We start from the raw sequence: 17,653 nt of genomic DNA on the forward strand, positions 1-17,653 counted from the left end.
ACACATAAAGTATTCTCTTGGCACTTAGCCTTCATTATCACCTGTCTCCATCCTAGCTTTTGGAAGGTTTTAGACTTTACCCCCTTTTAATTCCTAAACAGGCTTGTTCCTGATATGACTTGAAGCCTTCCTGCTAGCCAGGACTCATGCCAACATTGTTCTTCCTTCTCTGCTCTATATCTGCCTGTATTCCCAACCCAAGTGGACCTTTTCCATGATGCCAGTTCAGGTCTTCCTTGCACCTTCCATCTACTCTACATATCTGCAATGGCCTGGTTATTTACAAGATTACATCATGAGCTTCTTGAGGGAAGTCTTTGAAATGGTTAGTACTGTGCCAGGAACACAGTGAGCACTTAATAAATGCTTACTGGCTGTTGACACGGATAATAATCTTCGACTTCTACTACTTACAAGCAGTACGGCTCCCGATTTCACTTAAAAAATTGACTAGAGCCAACACACGAGGCCATTGGTTTACAAAGCATGTTCATGTCTATTTTTTGAATCCTCATAACAAGGCTATGAGATATAATCAAACATGATTACATCCATTTAACAGATTACGTAAACTGATGTTCAGAGGAGTTAAATGACTTCCACTAGCTCATAATCACAACTAATAAGGAAGCAGATGTAGCACCCAACCTAGACCTACTGACTCCAAATCCATTGTTCCTTTCACTATTATCTCAGTTGTTTTCTACAACTTAAATTTTCTGCCTCAGCTTCCTTGTCTATAAAATAAAAACACCAATAATTAATCTGCCCATAACAGGTTTGCTGGGATGATCAAAGGAAATAATGTGTCTGGCTATGTGCAGGAAGTGAGCAGAGAGAAAAATCAAAAATTATAAATGTTGCAAGTCCATGTTATTATTGACAGAGCAGCACACTGCCTACGGCAGTAACGCATTAGCCTCATTTTGATTGCTTTATGGGTAAGCAAAACATATTTTTAGAACTACTTTGGAATTTTTTTTCTTTGATTCAAACTATAACTCCCCATATTGTATACAATCTACAGAAGTTTTAGGGGTTTTAATATTTAACAGCTAAGCTAACAAAGAATGCCATCACCTTATGGTTAATAGGGGAGTTATACAATGTAAAACTCAGACTTCATCTATTAACTTTGCCCTACTTTTAAAGTTTATTCTAATGAGTGACTCACAGCAGATGGGTTCAATGAGTTTTTTTCTAAGTGAAAAGGTAACATTTCTTGCCATCCCACTGCCCTTAAAAAATTTATTTGCTTATTTTTAAATATGAAAATGTACCAAAATAAGATGCACTTTCACTGCTTATGGGGCTAAGAATTATTCCAACCATTAAGGAATACAATTTGGAATTCAGTAAGAAAACTTTACAGGTTGTTCACAATGAATGTTCCAAAGATGATCCAACTAATGGATTTATAATCCAAAGACATCGCTAGACAGAAGAAAAGATGCATTTTTAGCAAAAAACAAAAACAAAAAAAAAAACACCCCATCATTTATGTCAATACAAACTACAGGAAAAACAGGGATCCAAAAATTTGGGACTGGTGAATAGATTGTAGTAATGGAATATATTCTGTTCCATAAAAATGATAAATATGATGAATCCAGAGAAACATGGGATGACTTATATAATTATATATGACTAAAGCAGAATTAAAAACACCAAAAACATAAGGACAATCTACATGATTTCTAAAGCAAATAAAGAAAGTGCTAAAAAGCTACAAAATGTAGATTAAAAATGATTAACAAAGGTGTCAAAATATTTTATTTAAAAATATATTCTTTCTTTTCATTAAGAAATAGAAAGAAACAACATGGAAAGGGACCTGGAAAGGGACCTATACTATTGGGTCCAGGGAATGTATTTTGAGGAGGTTATATTGTTAGGATATATATGAAGTCAGAACAAAATCTAGTAAGGTAAAATAAACAGTCGAAGCCAAAATTACACAAGGTCATTTTTTTTTTCAAATTTAGAAAAATATGGGATTTTTTAGGGCTAATGAGTTATTACACTCTGTTTAGATGTTAGAGAAATGAAATCAAGAATCAGTCAACTCATTACAATGTAATTTCTATGATATTCAAAAGATCTCAAAAAACAAAACAAAACAAACAAACAAAAAACACTTTTAAAATCTATTCCCAAAACTTGGTGTAATTTACAATTAAATTAGCTATTTATAAATCATTTCCTATACATAAATGCACTTACCAATGTGAACTTTAAAAAGTTTTTAATATATAGACTAAAAATTATATTTACCTTCTTTTTCTACTCTAAATACAAACGTCCTTTGTGATGTAACAACTTCAAATTTGCTGTCTCCCTGACCCCGGATTGTCGATACAGCAGAGAGAGGAATTATTCCTTTCGAATACACCTCCTATATTTTGGGAAGACACAATTGCAGCATTAATGGAACTTTATTGCTTTTATTCTGAAATATAATACCAAATTTTATTTTGCAATCCCATTGTTAATCCCAAAGATGGCAATGTATGCTCACACTAATATAATTTCTAAAGAATCAAATCATCTCTCATTTCTTCTTCTATGTGTTTTGTTCTACATCAACTGGTCACTTAAAAACACAAACCTACTCCAAGGACTGAAAATTAGCTCAAAAAATAGCAGTGATTTTATTCTGTAACTCTGCTCTCTAAGTTGTTCATTCACAATTATTTTATGGAGTTTGCAGGCATCTGCTGGCTATCACAGGTACTGTAACTAAAATGTTTCACATTTGTCTATTTTTCTCTAGCAGCTATGAAAAAGACACCTAAAACTAAGCACCTGAAATAGTCCTCTTAATCTTCTTAATTTTAAGTAACAACTCATATCAGGAATTTTAAAAATTATAATTACATTCTTTATTTCACATCTATGGAATATCATAAAGTAAATCAAAGAAAGGTTGGCTGTTTGCAATAAAAAACCCATGTCCATGAAAGTGTTAGCTATTTACATAATGCTGTGGTTTACAAATTTCTAGTGCAAGAAGGAATCCTCCTTTCTTCAACATATCAGAGATGGTCACTTAGATTTCAGTTTAAAACTGAGCTTTTACTAAACATCTGCTATATGTCAAACACTAAAGTGGATACTATAGAGGAGGGATTTGGGGAGAATGAGGAGAATGGGGATAGTTCTGAAAAGGGGAAGAGTAAGAGAAAGGAGGAGAGGAAAAACAACAAGAGGATAGGCTAAGGAAGTAGGAAAGGAGAGAGGGGGAAAGGGAAAAGAAAAAGAGGAGAAAGAAAAAAGGAAGAGAGAAAGAGAAGAAAGGGAAGAGGAAGAAAAAAGGAAAAAGGAGAAGGGAAGGAAAATGTCACAACTGGAGCAGAAGAGTCAATCAACATCGTCATGCAGTCCAAACCAGATCAAATATAATTGGAAAATATTTAATAAAATAAATAGAAATGCAATGAAATACGGATAATATCACATCCATATGTGGCCTTCAGTGCTCCTTACTATGGATTAATGGCCCTTATTTCTAAAGCTTCTTAAATTATGGGTCGTGACCCCATATGAGTTCTTATAATTGAATGTGAGGGTCACGAAATTATGACTTCTTATCAGCAAATGTTTGCATTGTGTACCCATTTTATATACCTATATACCCAGGGTCATGTAAAAATTTCTCGGGTGAAAAGGGATTGCAAATAGAAAAAGTTTGAGAAGTCCTCTCTAGAGTATGATAAAGGCGAAGAGGTGAGCCAGAGAAACAGTCCATGAAAACAAACATGCAGAACAAATACTTCTGATGGCCGTGGGAATGGGAAATGCTGGCAATTCTACATACTCAGATGGTGTCGCAACTAAACTAGGCCGGCATCTAGAAGGAAGAGGATTTCAAGAACTACAGATGAAAATGAAACATGTTCTCGGAGACTGACAAATGAACAGGGACAGGAAACAAGACAAAGTGAGAAGACAACGTTCGGTTTAGTTTAACTGTAATAGAAAGTACAAATGGCAGTAATGTGAAATGAGTCAGCAAAGGAAGGTTGTAGCGACTTTAAACGTCAAGCCAGGGAAGAAGAGATTTGATCTTGGAAGGCAAACGAAGGTTTTCTAAGCAAAGTGAGGACAAGGGGGATCTGTGCGCTTTCTGCAGCTATGTGAAAAAGGTGTCAAGAGTGAGATCAAACAGGAGGCTGGAGGGGAAAGGAGGAGGAATCATTAAACTTCAAAACTGGAAGAGACCAATAGATAATCCATGAATTCACTCTGTAATTTATCCCCAGGGAGAAAGGGAAGCCAGAACTTTGTGGGAACTCACACTGTTTTTTAGATGGCTGATCATTAGGAACAATGTCTCTGCCATATCAGAGAGAATCCTAAAACAATCAAGCTGCGTGATAACAGGATGTGATATAGACTAAGAAGGAGCAATTCCTGTCACTAAAGAAATCAGAACTTATGGTGGAGTAGATAGGGCACCGGATGTGAAGTCAAGAAAATTTAGGTTCAAATCTCAGCCTCCAACACAAACTCTATGATCCTGAGAAAACTGCTAAAGCTCTCTGTGCCTCAGCTTCTCCCTCTGTAAAATGAGAAGATTGAAAGTTCTCTATTATCTCTAATCTATGATTAAATGACCACAAAAACCCCTAACATCCATAATGCCCTCTCTGATTCATACAGTCCTTTCAGGTCACAGGGAGGATCTCTGGCTTCTGGAAGGAGCCATTCATCAGTGAATTTTAACCATTTGGCTACAATGACACAAAAAGATAAAAAATAAAATCTGAATTATGGATTAATATTGTTATAACTAATATAAATCTAATGTTTAGAGAATAATTATTAAATTATATTTAAACTTAAAACTATTTGGAAGTTTGTTTCAGCCTCTTTTTTGAACCATGCATTTCACAGTTTCCTTAACTTTTGGGTTGCCTTATAGATCATTTTTCAAGTTTCAATACATAGAAAGTAATCTTTACTTTAGCAAAAATGGTGGCATGGAGAATTAGGGACTACGGGAAAATGTTTGTCTTTCACAGTGTCTTTCACAATAATATATAAATATATAAATTCCAGATTCCTGTTCATATATTACTATAATTCTGATATGTATTTAAATACTTTTCATTATGTGATACCATTCACCCTGAGAAACATATTTTGTGGTCTTGCTAGTAATCACCATGCTTGGTTTTATATATCTTTATAATATTACAATATATATAATATTACAATATAATGTTATATATGAAAGATCAAGGTAGGGAGGTGACATGTTCTCAGGAAATAACACCCAGCAGTAACACCATCTCCAAACATTTTATTGCCAGCTACATTTGAGGTTATTTGGCTTTATGTCACCAAGAACAAGATAGAGATGGGGTTTTATTTAGATAAATACAGAGTTCTGCTTTGTAACTTTTCTAAAGAGCACCTAATTTAAAATCTGGTCATGTACTTCTTCCTTAACTACTGGTACAAACCTGTTTCCTTTCCTGATTATAGGTAACTGTATCAGTAAATGATCGTCTGCATACAGACTGATTAGAAAGCTCACTTTGTGAGCCAGAGTATGACACAAATCTAATGGACAGTAGGAAGCTATAAAGTATGATATAAATAGTAGGAAGTTATATGGAGGCTAGCATGACTCTGATGTTGGTATAATTCCAAGGAAACGTGTCCCTGCAAACTTATCTGTCAAACTAGTCACCTAGCTTCTTCCCTCAAACTTATCCTTTAGAAAAATATTACCCACTCCATGAAGAATATTCTTCCTGGAAGGATCATCAGATATATTGGAAGACTAATATATTTTAATGGAAACAGCACACTGAGAGTTAAGAATTTCAGTTCATCTAAAAATGAGTATTTTATAAATGTAATTTATTGACTTAAGGTAGATTTTAAATTTTCAATGAATCATGATTTTATTGGTTTAGGCAACTCTTTCACTAATCGTTATGTTCTTTTCTCTAAAAATATAATTATTCTCTGGGAGCAGATTTCTTGGGGAGCTTCTGGAGACATCCTTAGTTTCAGTTCAGTTCAATAACCTCAAATGCAGCCAGGAGTTAAAGTCCAGATCCTTTATTGTGTCCTTCAAAGCCCTGAATCTTTTCCTAGGCCCAGTTAGCTTTAATAGAGGCCTAACTCTATCTTGGTTTCTGAGAGCTCTAGTCTAAATGTCTCCATCCAGCACAAAGGTGAAAGCTGGAATGAATCAGACTCCGCCTCCAAGAATGTGGGATTGTGGGTTTCTGTGGGCTTGTGAATCTCCTGGAAGTCAATCCTAGTTGTGAATCTCCTGGAAGTCCATGAGTGGGCTTGTCCTTTAGACTTGTAAATCTCCGGGACTTGTGAATCTCCCAACTGAATCTTGGCTCTAAATCTCCTGGAGCTTCCAGTGTCCTTTTATATGCTCTTTTAAAGGTGTGAACTCTTAAAGGTACAAAAGGTGTGAACTGTGAACTAGAGAACTATTAAATACCATGCTAAATTAGACAACCGACTTTGCACCTTGTAAGAATCCTAACAACTAATGGAGGACGAAATTCATCTCTCCATTACTATATAATATTCACAAGTTAATGTGATCAGACAAATTCATCATCTTCAGACTTCTGGGGAACCATCTCTGAGCTTAGCTAAGTTGACCTGTGAGACAAAGAATGCGTCATTTTGCCCAGGGTGGAATTTGAAAATGTTTTACCTTACTATAGGCCTTGGCCTATAGTATTTGTTGAGGAGAAATATTTGACCCAATATTCATAGGAGGGCAGTTCTGAGATCCTAAAAGTCCATCAAAAATGAAAGTATCCAAAGACATGCCAGTTTATATCTGAGCCACCTTCCATATCTTCCACCTTATTCATAAGTAAAGAAGGAAATTTGATTCAGGCTTGCCATCTCTCTACCCCTCTCCCTCCTAGTCAACATGTTTCTGCCAATTTCTTGGGGTATTTTGTCATTTTGGACTATCTGGAAGGTGACTAGATCTTTTCTCAGAAAGGAGGAAAAAAATGTTTTTAGAAATTCCATCTACTTGTTGATTGAAGGGATTTCCAAACATTTAGCAAAGTATGGCTCACCTATAAAAACTTTAACTTATTTTCCTCTTTAAAAATAAATTTAAAAAAAATTAGAGATTTCCTCTTTCATCTTTTCATAATTATCAAAGTACATTATTTTTTTTTAACTAATAAAAAAAGAAAAGCGTGGAAATGGAATTTCTTGCCAGTTTTAGACATAATGAAAGTTTTGTCATCAGAACAATGAATTATCATCAGTGTATTCATTTATTCAACAAATACTGGACATCAGTTATACACCCTCCTTACACTCTAAATTCAGAGGATAGTTTCAGGATAAAATTTTGGAAACAGGAAACTGATAAAAAGAGTTAAGTGTTATGTAGCTCATATAAGTGAAGGGATATAACTAAGAACTATCTATCATTGGTCATCTCTCAGGGAGGTCACTGAATCGATTTTGCTTTTGCTTTTCATTTCTAGAACCCAATAGCAGAATCATATCTGGATGGAATTTTAGAAGCCATCCTGGTAAGTTATTTGTATAATGCTTTAAGGATTTGAATCTAGAGCTAGTCAGGTCTACCACCATCACCACCATTGCAGCAACTAGGGACAACATAGACAAGTATCACACAAAGGGAAGAATGGCAATCACCATCACTGAAGGGAGCTTCCTTGTTGATAAGACACAGAATGATTAGCAGTCAGAATTCTGGGACTCCAGCTGGGTAACCCTTTCCAGGCTTTCTTCTCAAATAAAAGTTCCAGAGTCTATGATCTCTATTTTGATTATTTCAATTCTAAATGCCTGCACCCATGATCCATGTAAGAATCGAAATATGTGATAATCTAAGTTCTAAAATATAAGGAAGACTAATCAGTCTCAATGAAAACATTCACAAAAGGCTCAGAGGCACACACAAATACACCTATGTGCCATCTTTTCTCAACAAGGTCTTCTACCTTCCTTCTGTTTTCTCCACAAAAACAGATTGAGAAATAGAAAACAAAAATGGTTAATAGGTAATTCATTATAAAGGGATGTTAAGACTATCCAACTGCTTTCAAGGAGTTCAAATCACCAGGCTTGGATGAAACACATCCCAGAAACTGAAAGAATTGCTGAGTCGCTGTCAATATTTGTAGCGAGCTGTCGTCTCTAGAAGCTGCTGGATCGCTCTCTGGGAAGAGATCTGCTGTGTCTAATCAAATCTCTCCGACAGATTCTTCTTCCTGTAATGAACCGTTGTCTCCAGGCAGTTGCTGTTAACTCTTGTCCAAAGAAGTGACTTCCCTTCCTGCAGAGAGCTCCGTCAAGCCTGATGCAATTCAGAGTCTCCTCTTTCTCTGAGAGTCCTCTTCTTTTATTCTCCCAGAGAATGGGCGTGGGATAATGCAAGGGCTTCTGGGAAGAACCACCCCAGCCAATGAGCTTGCCCCCTCTATCAAGTCAACCTGAGTTCTCACCTTGTAATTGTCCAGAAAACCTGAATTCTCACCTTGTCACTGTCCAGACAACCTCAGTTCTCACTTAGTAATCCTAACATCTCCCCTTTTCTTTTGATTTAGAACATAGGACAGTCATGACCTTGAAACATAAATCCATCAATATGGGAAGTATTACAGATAATTACATAAATGACCTTGAAACATAAATCCATCAATATGGGAAGTATTACAGATAATTACATAAATTACATAAGCATATAGTAACATAGTAACATAACACATGCTAGAAGTATATAACATAATCAAATAATCATAAATTGAAAATTTATAAATGTCCATAAGTCCATTGTCCATTAGTCTCATCTTGTGTGAGGAAGTCCAATGATTCCTGCTGGTTTTAAAGTTCTTTAACAGTCTTCTTATTATCCATACTCTTTCAGTGTAAGATGTTTCTTAGATCTTATCCTTTATTTTGAAGTCTTTCTCTTTTTCTGTCTCTCTCTGGTGGACAAGGCGAATATGACTCGTTGGCACCCATCTGATTCCTTCTCCTGCTGAAGAAATACAAGCAAACCCTCTCCCCCAGGCAGTTAACCTATCTGGTCCCTTCCATTCACCACTTTCTGGATCTCTCCACATCACCTGGCGATTATCTAAGGACAGTGGAGATGCTCTCACTGGACACTGCCCTTCTGGTGGGTTATAAAACCTGTCTGCTGGAGCCAGCGCATCTTTGTCAAAAATTAGAAAATTAATGGTATAGAGAACTAAATTTAGAAGTTCCCTAGGGCTACCTGTGGCTCCCCCTTTCTTTTGTTTTTGGAGGAGTGTCTTAATATCTCTGTTTCTTCTCTCTACTATTGCCTGCCCTTGAGGATTAAAGGGTATGCCCGTGGTATGTAAAATCTTATACTGTGCACAAAAGTGTGTAAAATGTTTGGACGTATATGCAGGTCCATTGTCTGTTTTTATTGCTTGTGGCACACCCATAATTGCAAAAACTTGTATAAGGAATTCAGTGACCACTCGGGCTGTCTCTTTTGCTGCTGGCATTGCAAATGTGAATCCTGAAAAGGTGTCTACCACTACATGGATAAAAGATAGACGACCAAAAGATTTATAATGGGTCACATCCATTTGCCAGATTTCATTGGGTCTCAAACCACGAGGATTCTTCCCTGGAGGGAGTGTAGGAGCATGGAAAGGAAGACAAGCTGTACAGCTTTTTACTATGCTCCTAGCTTCCTCTCTTGTGATTCCAAATTGTAAACGTAAAGCTCGAGCAGCCGCCCTGTGCGGGCGCCAAATTGCAAAGGTCTGGTCTAGCTCCTCTTGTCAGGATAAGCAAAAGTCCTTGCCCCACGTTGGGCGCCAATTGTAGCGAGCTGTCGTCTCTAGAAGCTGCTGGATCGCTCTCTGGGAAGAGATCTGCTGTGTCTAATCAAATCTCTCCGACAGATTCTTCTTCCTGTAATGAACCGTTGTCTCCAGGCAGTTGCTGTTAACTCTTGTCCAAAGAAGTGACTTCCCTTCCTGCAGAGAGCTCCGTCAAGCCTGATGCAATTCAGAGTCTCCTCTTTCTCTGAGAGTCCTCTTCTTTTATTCTCCCAGAGAATGGGCGTGGGATAATGCAAGGGCTTCTGGGAAGAACCACCCCAGCCAATGAGCTTGCCCCCTCTATCAAGTCAACCTGAGTTCTCACCTTGTAATTGTCCAGAAAACCTGAATTCTCACCTTGTCACTGTCCAGACAACCTCAGTTCTCACTTAGTAATCCTAACAAATATTTTTCACAACGTAACGGATAAAGGGAAAGAAGCCATAGTACAGGAGAAGAGAAAAATCAACATAATACACAGATTGCTCTTCTTGTACTCAGTTAAATTTTGTCACTATAAACTTGTATGAGTCTTAATTTTTCTCATTTGTAAAAAAAAAAAGATACTAATACCTGCCTTACAGAAATCACATGATAGATATCTATATCTATAGATATAGATAGATAGATAGATAGATAGATAGATAGATAGATAGATAGATAGATAGATAGATAGATTTAAAAGGGTAACACTTACAGAATCCTCTTGTGACTAGGATTATTTGATGTGGAAGGTGAGAAAAATGTGACTATTCATAGAATATGGTCACATGACGCAGTTTTAATTTGTTAGTAATAACACCCTGTGATCTTTTTGTGGGCTTTAAACAGCTAAGCTGTAGACAAATTTCATCAGTTCAAAAGTGGGAAATATTACGGTTTGGAGTTGCCTGGGTAAAATACCATTAGTCACTTGGCTTTGAAGGAAAACTGCTGATGAGGGGCCTGTACACACTCCTGTCCTGCATATTTTTTCTGGTGGTGTTATTCATATATTAATAAGAGAGTACCCTCCAGGGATGGAAGGCCTGTTTCAAGACTAAATTTTGTATAAAACTATCTTAGTTCTTTGTTTTTAAGCTAGATTTTATCTGCTGACTAATTGTTAATGTTTCCATTAACAATTACTGCCAACTGGTGTGGGCTTGTGAGCTAAAGAGTTAGGAGTACAGATTAATGGGATTAACACAAGAAGCTAAGATTGCAAACCTTCTGGCTAGTGGAAGTTCCTTTCTGGGAAACAGCCAAGAGATGATGTCATATAAACAATGATCCAAAGAAGAGAAAAAATGAGTACACATTATTTCATAAATTTCACTTACCTTTTCATTATTGAAATAAGAAATGCAAAAACCATCAAATTTCACCCATCGCTTCTGAAACATGCGTTTTCTGTAAAAATAAAGAATATACTTATTTCAATTTATTGTTACTATTATGCATTTATCTATTCTTTTTATTGGTTTATTTATTATTTTTTGTGTTTATTATCAATTTAATTTATATATTTATTTATTTCCAGTGTACAGTTGCTACTGTAACAAAAACATTTCTAATTTTTACCAATCAGTGCAAATTCAAAACTTCTCTTAAAAGCTAGGAGGCAGGGAGTGGAATTGGGGATGGCTGTAACTGCATTTGGGGGGGGGGGGAATAAAATAGTGAATTACACAAATATCTAAAATGATGAATGTTTCTATACTTGTCTTTTGTATTAAAAGATACTATTCTAACATATGAATACCAATTCTTTACAAAGTTTAACAGATATCAAATTATTGTCATGGGGGTTCCCAATTACTGTTCATTTCCCTTAACGCAGCCATTTCAAAGGAAAAGTTATTGGAAGTCTTCAGTACTTTTAGTACTAATACCTTTTTAGAAGCATCTGAGCACTAGAATACATAATACCATAATGAACTCAATTCTAATTTAAGTAAAAGCCCTCATATCAAATGAAGAGAACTATCCAGGACTATAACAAACTAAAATGTGTTAACACAATTTAAAAGTGAGGTTTTAGTAAAGTGAAGTCTGCTTTGCTCAGACAAAAGCCTGTCTCCCATTCAGGCTTTGAAAATTTTACTTTGATGATATTAATAAGCAGTGAATGACAGTCCAATTAGTTTCCATTCCATCAAGGATTGGTCTTGACTACTGATCTTAACATAAGAATTGCTAACCTTAATAGTTCTGAATATCCATAAGTGGCTCCCTAATTTCTGCACGGTCAAATGCACATGTATAGATGTCGCTACACAGGAAATAATCTGCATAAATAGAAAGGATTTCAAAAGAAAATACTTCAGCAATTTCTATCTCTTCCTTTTTACGGCCCCACTTTCGTGTTTGTCTGAATGCTTAAACTGAAAGATTCATTACAATGCTAGCTGGTAAACAGTTCCTGAAGCTTTTAGAAGAGAGCTTCCAGGAATGTCTGTTCAGGCCCTTGCACTTCCTGTTGCACTTCTGGTCAACTATAAAGGATCTCTATTAAATGTATGCTATGTTCACAGCAAGGCTGCCATGTCACTGCCACATCAGATAGTAAGCTTAGAAAAAACCCAGTCCCTCAAAACAGTCAATGACTATGGTAATCTAGTGTTTGACAAACCCAAAAACCCCAGCTTTGGGGATAAGAATTCACTATTTGACAAAAACTGCTAGAAGATTGGAAACTAGTATGGAAGAAACTAGGCACTGACCAACACCTAATACCGTATGCCAAGATCAGGTCAAAATGGGTTCATGATCTAGACAGAAAGAGTGATATTCGCAAAATAGAAGAACATAGGATAGTTTACCTGTCAGACCTGTGGAGGAGGAAGGAATTTGTGACCAAAGAAGAACTAGAGATCATTATTGACCACAATATAGATAATTTTTATTACATTAAATTTAAAAGGTTTTGTACAAACAAAACTAATGCAGACAAGGTTAGAAGGAAAGCAATAAACTGGGAAAACATTTTTATATTCAAAAGTAAAGGCCTCATTTCTAAAATATGTAGAGAATTAAATTTATAAATATTCAAACTATTTTCCGATTGATAAATGGTCAAAGGTTGGACAATTTTCATATGAAAAAATTGAAGCTATGTCTAGTCAGATGAAAAGGTGCTCCAAACCACTAATGATCAGAGAAATGCAAATTAAAACAAATCTAAGATACCACTATACAGTATTGGCTAAGATGATTGGAAAAGATAATGAAGAATGTTGGAGGGGATGTGGGAAAATTGGGACACTGATACATTGTTGGTGGAACTGTATACAGATCTAACCATTCTGGAGAGCAATTTAGAACTATGCTCAAAAAGTTATCAAACTGTGCACACCCTTTGATCCAGCAGTGTCTCTACTGAGTTTGTATCCCAAAGGGAACTTAAAGTAGGGAAAGGGACCTGTTTGTGGCAGCCCTTTTTGTAGTGGCCAGAAATTGGAAACAGAGGATGGTTATCAATTGGAAGATAAGTGATGGTATAAGAATGTTATGGAATAGTATTGTTCTGTAAGAAATGACCAGCAGGATGATTCCAGAAAGGCCTGGAGAGACTTACAGGAACTGATGCTGAGGGAAATGAGCAGCACAAGGAGATCGTTATAAACAGCAACAAGAAGACTATACAACAATCAATTCTCATGGATGGGGCTCTTCTCAACAATGAGATGGTTCAAACAAGTTCCATTTATTTAGTGATGAAGAGAGCCATCTGCACCCAGAGAGAGGCCTGTGGGAACATAGTATGGAACACCACATAGCATTCTCATGTGCCTTCTGTTGTTGTTTGCTTGCATTTGGTTTTCCTTCTCAGGTTTTTTTTTTTTTTTCCTAGATCCAATTTTTCTTGTGCAGAAAGATAACTATATAAATATGCATACATATTGAATTTAACACATATTTTAACATATGTATTGAACTACCTGCCATCTAGGGGAGGGGGGGGAAGGAGGGGAAAAGTTGAAACAGAAGTTTTTGCAAAATGATTTCATGGACCTACAGTCTTGTAAAATTATATGGTAGCTCAAAAGAAATCAGTGAATTTTCTGTGTTAATTTTATATTGTCAGCTTTGGCTAATCATCATTGTTTCAGCATGAGTTATGAAAAAATTCTGGGAAGGATAAACTTCGAAATTTCCATAGGTAAAACTTTCACACTAATATTGAAATTAATTGTAAGGCTTAACTAGATGAGATTTAAAAAAATAATATATTCTTCTGCTCCTCTGATTTCTTCCTTTGAGACTAAATCTTCCCTATGTCCATTGCACTATCAATGGAATTTTGGAGTATTTGTTGTTCCAAGACAGCTTTGGTGCTACCAAAAAATACTCTTTTTCTTTTTTTTTTTAAATTATTATTACAGCTTTTTATTGACAAAATATGTGCATGAGTTTTCCCCTCCTTCCCTCCACTACCCTCCCCATACATGTTAAACATGTTAAATTGTATGTTAAATACATATATATATATATATATATATATATATATATATATATATATATATATATATACATATATATAGTTATCTTGTTGCACAAGAAAAATCAGATTTAAAAAGAAGATAAAAATAGCCTAGGAAGAAAAATAATAATGTAAGCAAACAACAGAAAGCATTCTAATGCTATGTTGTGGTCCACACTCATTTTCCCACTGTTCTTAAGTTGGGTGTAGCCGGTTCTGTTCATCACTGATCAATTGGAACTGATCACAAAAAAATACTTGACTGGAAACATGGAATAATGGAAAGACCTGCCTCAACTTCCAACTGTCCTATTTTTCAATGTGACTTTAAAATAAGTCATCGTATGGATCTCATCTTCTTCTGTTTGCTCTTCTGTTGAGTAAAAAGATGGTAAGAGAGGGGGAGAGGAGATGAGAGCAGTCCTACTCTAAATCATAGGATTTAAAACTAAAGCTACTTAAGAGAGCATCTCCTGCAATGTCCGACCTGCATTTCACAGATCGGAAAGAGATCAGACAATTTTTACAGGGTCAACAAGTATTTAAGTGCCCACTAGCTTCTAGGCACAGTACTCAAGCACTAAGGATACCAAATCAATCAATCAATAAATAAAAATAAGAAGAGGCAAAAATATCTCTAACATCAAGAAGTTTATAATCTAACTGGGGAGACACAATTATATAGAAACATGTACACTGACAAAGAGGATAGATTGGAGATAATTCAGGGGGAAGGCACTAGAATTAAAGGCGAACAGGAAAGGTAAGAAAAATAGTGATCCACTTAATAATAATAATAATAATAAGGAAAAGAGGAGGAGGAGGAGGAGGAAGAAGAGATAGGGGGAAACAAAAATGAAGTCAGTTTTGAACATATTGAGGTCAGGGTGATCTATGAAGACATTCAGTTCCAGATGCCCAATAGGCGATTAGAGGTGTGAATGTGGAAGAAAGAATAAAGTACACCCCCAAAAAAGAGACCTAAGAATCATCTGCATGGAAATTAACTAAATCCATAGGAAATGATGAGGTTAGAGAGAAAAAAAGGGCCAAGACATAGCACCTTAAAAGAACACTGGGATTTGACCCTAGGTCCTTCATAGGTTTCTTTCCAAAAGCCAATTATGCTCTTATTTCCTCTAAGGTTCTTTCTTCAATAAAAATTCATAACTCCATGAAACATAAAGAAACAATAAAGCAAAGTCAAAAAAAGAATGGAAAAAAAAAAGAAAATGTGAAATATCTCATCAGAGAGAGACAACTGACTTGGGAAATAGATGGACTAAAGATAATTTAAGAATTACTGGGATACCTCAAAACCATGACCAAAGAAAGAGCCAAGACATGTGAAGAAACTATTGAGGAAAACTGCTTTATCTTAGATCTAGAGGATAAAACTGAAAGACTTCAGTGATAATTCCTGAAAGAGGATGAAAAAGTCCTAGGAATATTATAGAGCTTCTAGATTAAAGAGAAAGTACTGTGGAGTCACACAAGATAAGAGAGATATTTCCAAGATCTAGAGACTTCCATTAAAGGAGCAGAGGGCTCGAAGTAGGATAGTCTTGAAGACAAAGGAGTTAGAATTACAACCTTGAATCACCTACTCAGCAAAACTGAGTGTAATCCCTTCAACTGTTTGGAAAGCTAATACATGTAGCTCCTAAGAACTTTAGCATTATTAGAGCAGTTAAAACAAGTTCACAGAGACAGAGCATGGATATGAGTCAATTGTGCTGGAAGGATCTTCAAAATAAAATGAAAATGTGGGGGGGAAAGGCGTTGAGAAAAGGGAGAAAAGAGAGGTTGAATAGAGAAAAATTTTACAATGGAAGTAAAAGGAGGGGAGGATGGCAGGCAATGCTTGAACCTCATGAATGGAAACTTTTAGCTGTTTACAAAAATGTAACTTACCCAATAGGGAAATAGAAGGGGATAAGATAAAGGGGAGGTAGGGAGGGGGTGGATTAAGGGAGGCAGTGGTTGGAAGCAAAATAAGCCTTTTGAGGAGCAATAGGATAAAGAGAAAAAAGAAACAGAAGAAAATGAGAAAATAACTGTGAATATAAACAGGATGAGCTCAGCCATAAAACAGAAGCAGAAACAGAATGGAAACTAGAATGCAACATGTTATTTAGGAGAGACAGGCTTGAAACAAAAAGATACATAAAGAATTAAAATAAAAGGAAGGAGCAAAATCTAATATTATTCGGCTGAATAATATTAGCAAAAAAGTACATGGGTATCAATCACGATCTTAGACAAAACACAAGCAAAAATAGACCTAATTCAAAGAGATAATCAGGGGAAACTATATTTTGTAAAAAAAAGGTATCAGACAAAAAAATAATTTTAACCATTACAGCATGTTTCTCTAATAAAGATCTCAATTCTAAAATATATACTGAGGATAAGACTGAGTCAAAGATATAAAAAAATAAGACCTATTCCCTAATTCATAAATGGTCAAAGAATATGACATGTCATTTCCAGGAAAAAGAAATCAAAACTGTCTAAAGTCATGTGATAAAATGCTCTAAATTACTATTGATTGGAGAACTGCAAATTAAAACAACTCTTGATGGATCACTTCACATCTATCAAGGGAAAAATAGATATACTAATGAACTGCTGATGGAGAAGTGAAACTGTTCCAACCATTCTGGAAAACAGTCTGGAACCTATGACCAAAGGACTATAAAACCCTTTGAGCCAGCAATACCACAAATAGATCTGTATTTCAAAGAGATCAAAGAAATTCTCATAGCAAACTCTTTATACAAAAATATTTATAGCAACTCTTTTTGTGTAGACAGAGTTAGAAATTGAGAGTTGTTTTCGGTCATGTCCAACTCTTCACGACAACATTTAAGTTTTTCTTGGCAAAGATACTGGAATGGTTTACATTTCCTTCTCCAGCTCGGAAACTGAGGTACACTGGATTAAGTGACTTGTCTAGGTTCATACAGCAACTTAAGTGCCTAAGGCTAGATCTGAACTCACGCATTCACCCCAACAAGTTGTAGCCTATGATTAGGATAGAAATTACTACTCTGTAATAAGAAATGACAAAGGGGGTATAGTTTCAGAAAAATATGGCAAGACATAGAAACTGATGCAAAGTGAAGTGAGAAGAACCAGGAGACCATTGGGCACTATAATTATCAACAATGAAAGAATAAACCTCTCTGACAAATACAATGATCCCAGACAATTTTAGAATAAATCTTTTGGAAGATTCATGATGAAAAAATACTTTATAGCTCCAGAGAGAAAACTGATGAACACAGCACAAATTGAAGTATAATTTTCTCACTTCTTTATTTTTTCTGTTTGTTTGTTT

General features: G+C 35.7%; 1 protein-coding gene across 2 annotated transcripts in view; it reads right to left on the reverse strand.

The window, feature by feature from the left end:
• Positions 1-17,653, reverse strand: part of ARAP2 (ArfGAP with RhoGAP domain, ankyrin repeat and PH domain 2) — a 209,265-nt gene that overhangs the window by 129,753 nt on the left and 61,859 nt on the right. For both annotated transcript variants that reach the window (XM_074276137.1, XM_074276136.1), the window contains exons 8-9: positions 11,168-11,237; positions 2,275-2,395 (exon numbers count right to left, since the gene is read on the reverse strand). In XM_074276137.1, coding sequence (XP_074132238.1) covers positions 2,275-2,395; positions 11,168-11,237 — 191 coding nt within the window. The remainder of the gene's footprint in view (positions 1-2,274; positions 2,396-11,167; positions 11,238-17,653) is intronic.

The sequence above is a fragment of the Sminthopsis crassicaudata genome, chromosome 6 (genome assembly GCF_048593235.1).
Source record: "Sminthopsis crassicaudata isolate SCR6 chromosome 6, ASM4859323v1, whole genome shotgun sequence".
Lineage (NCBI taxonomy): Eukaryota > Metazoa > Chordata > Mammalia > Dasyuromorphia > Dasyuridae > Sminthopsis > Sminthopsis crassicaudata.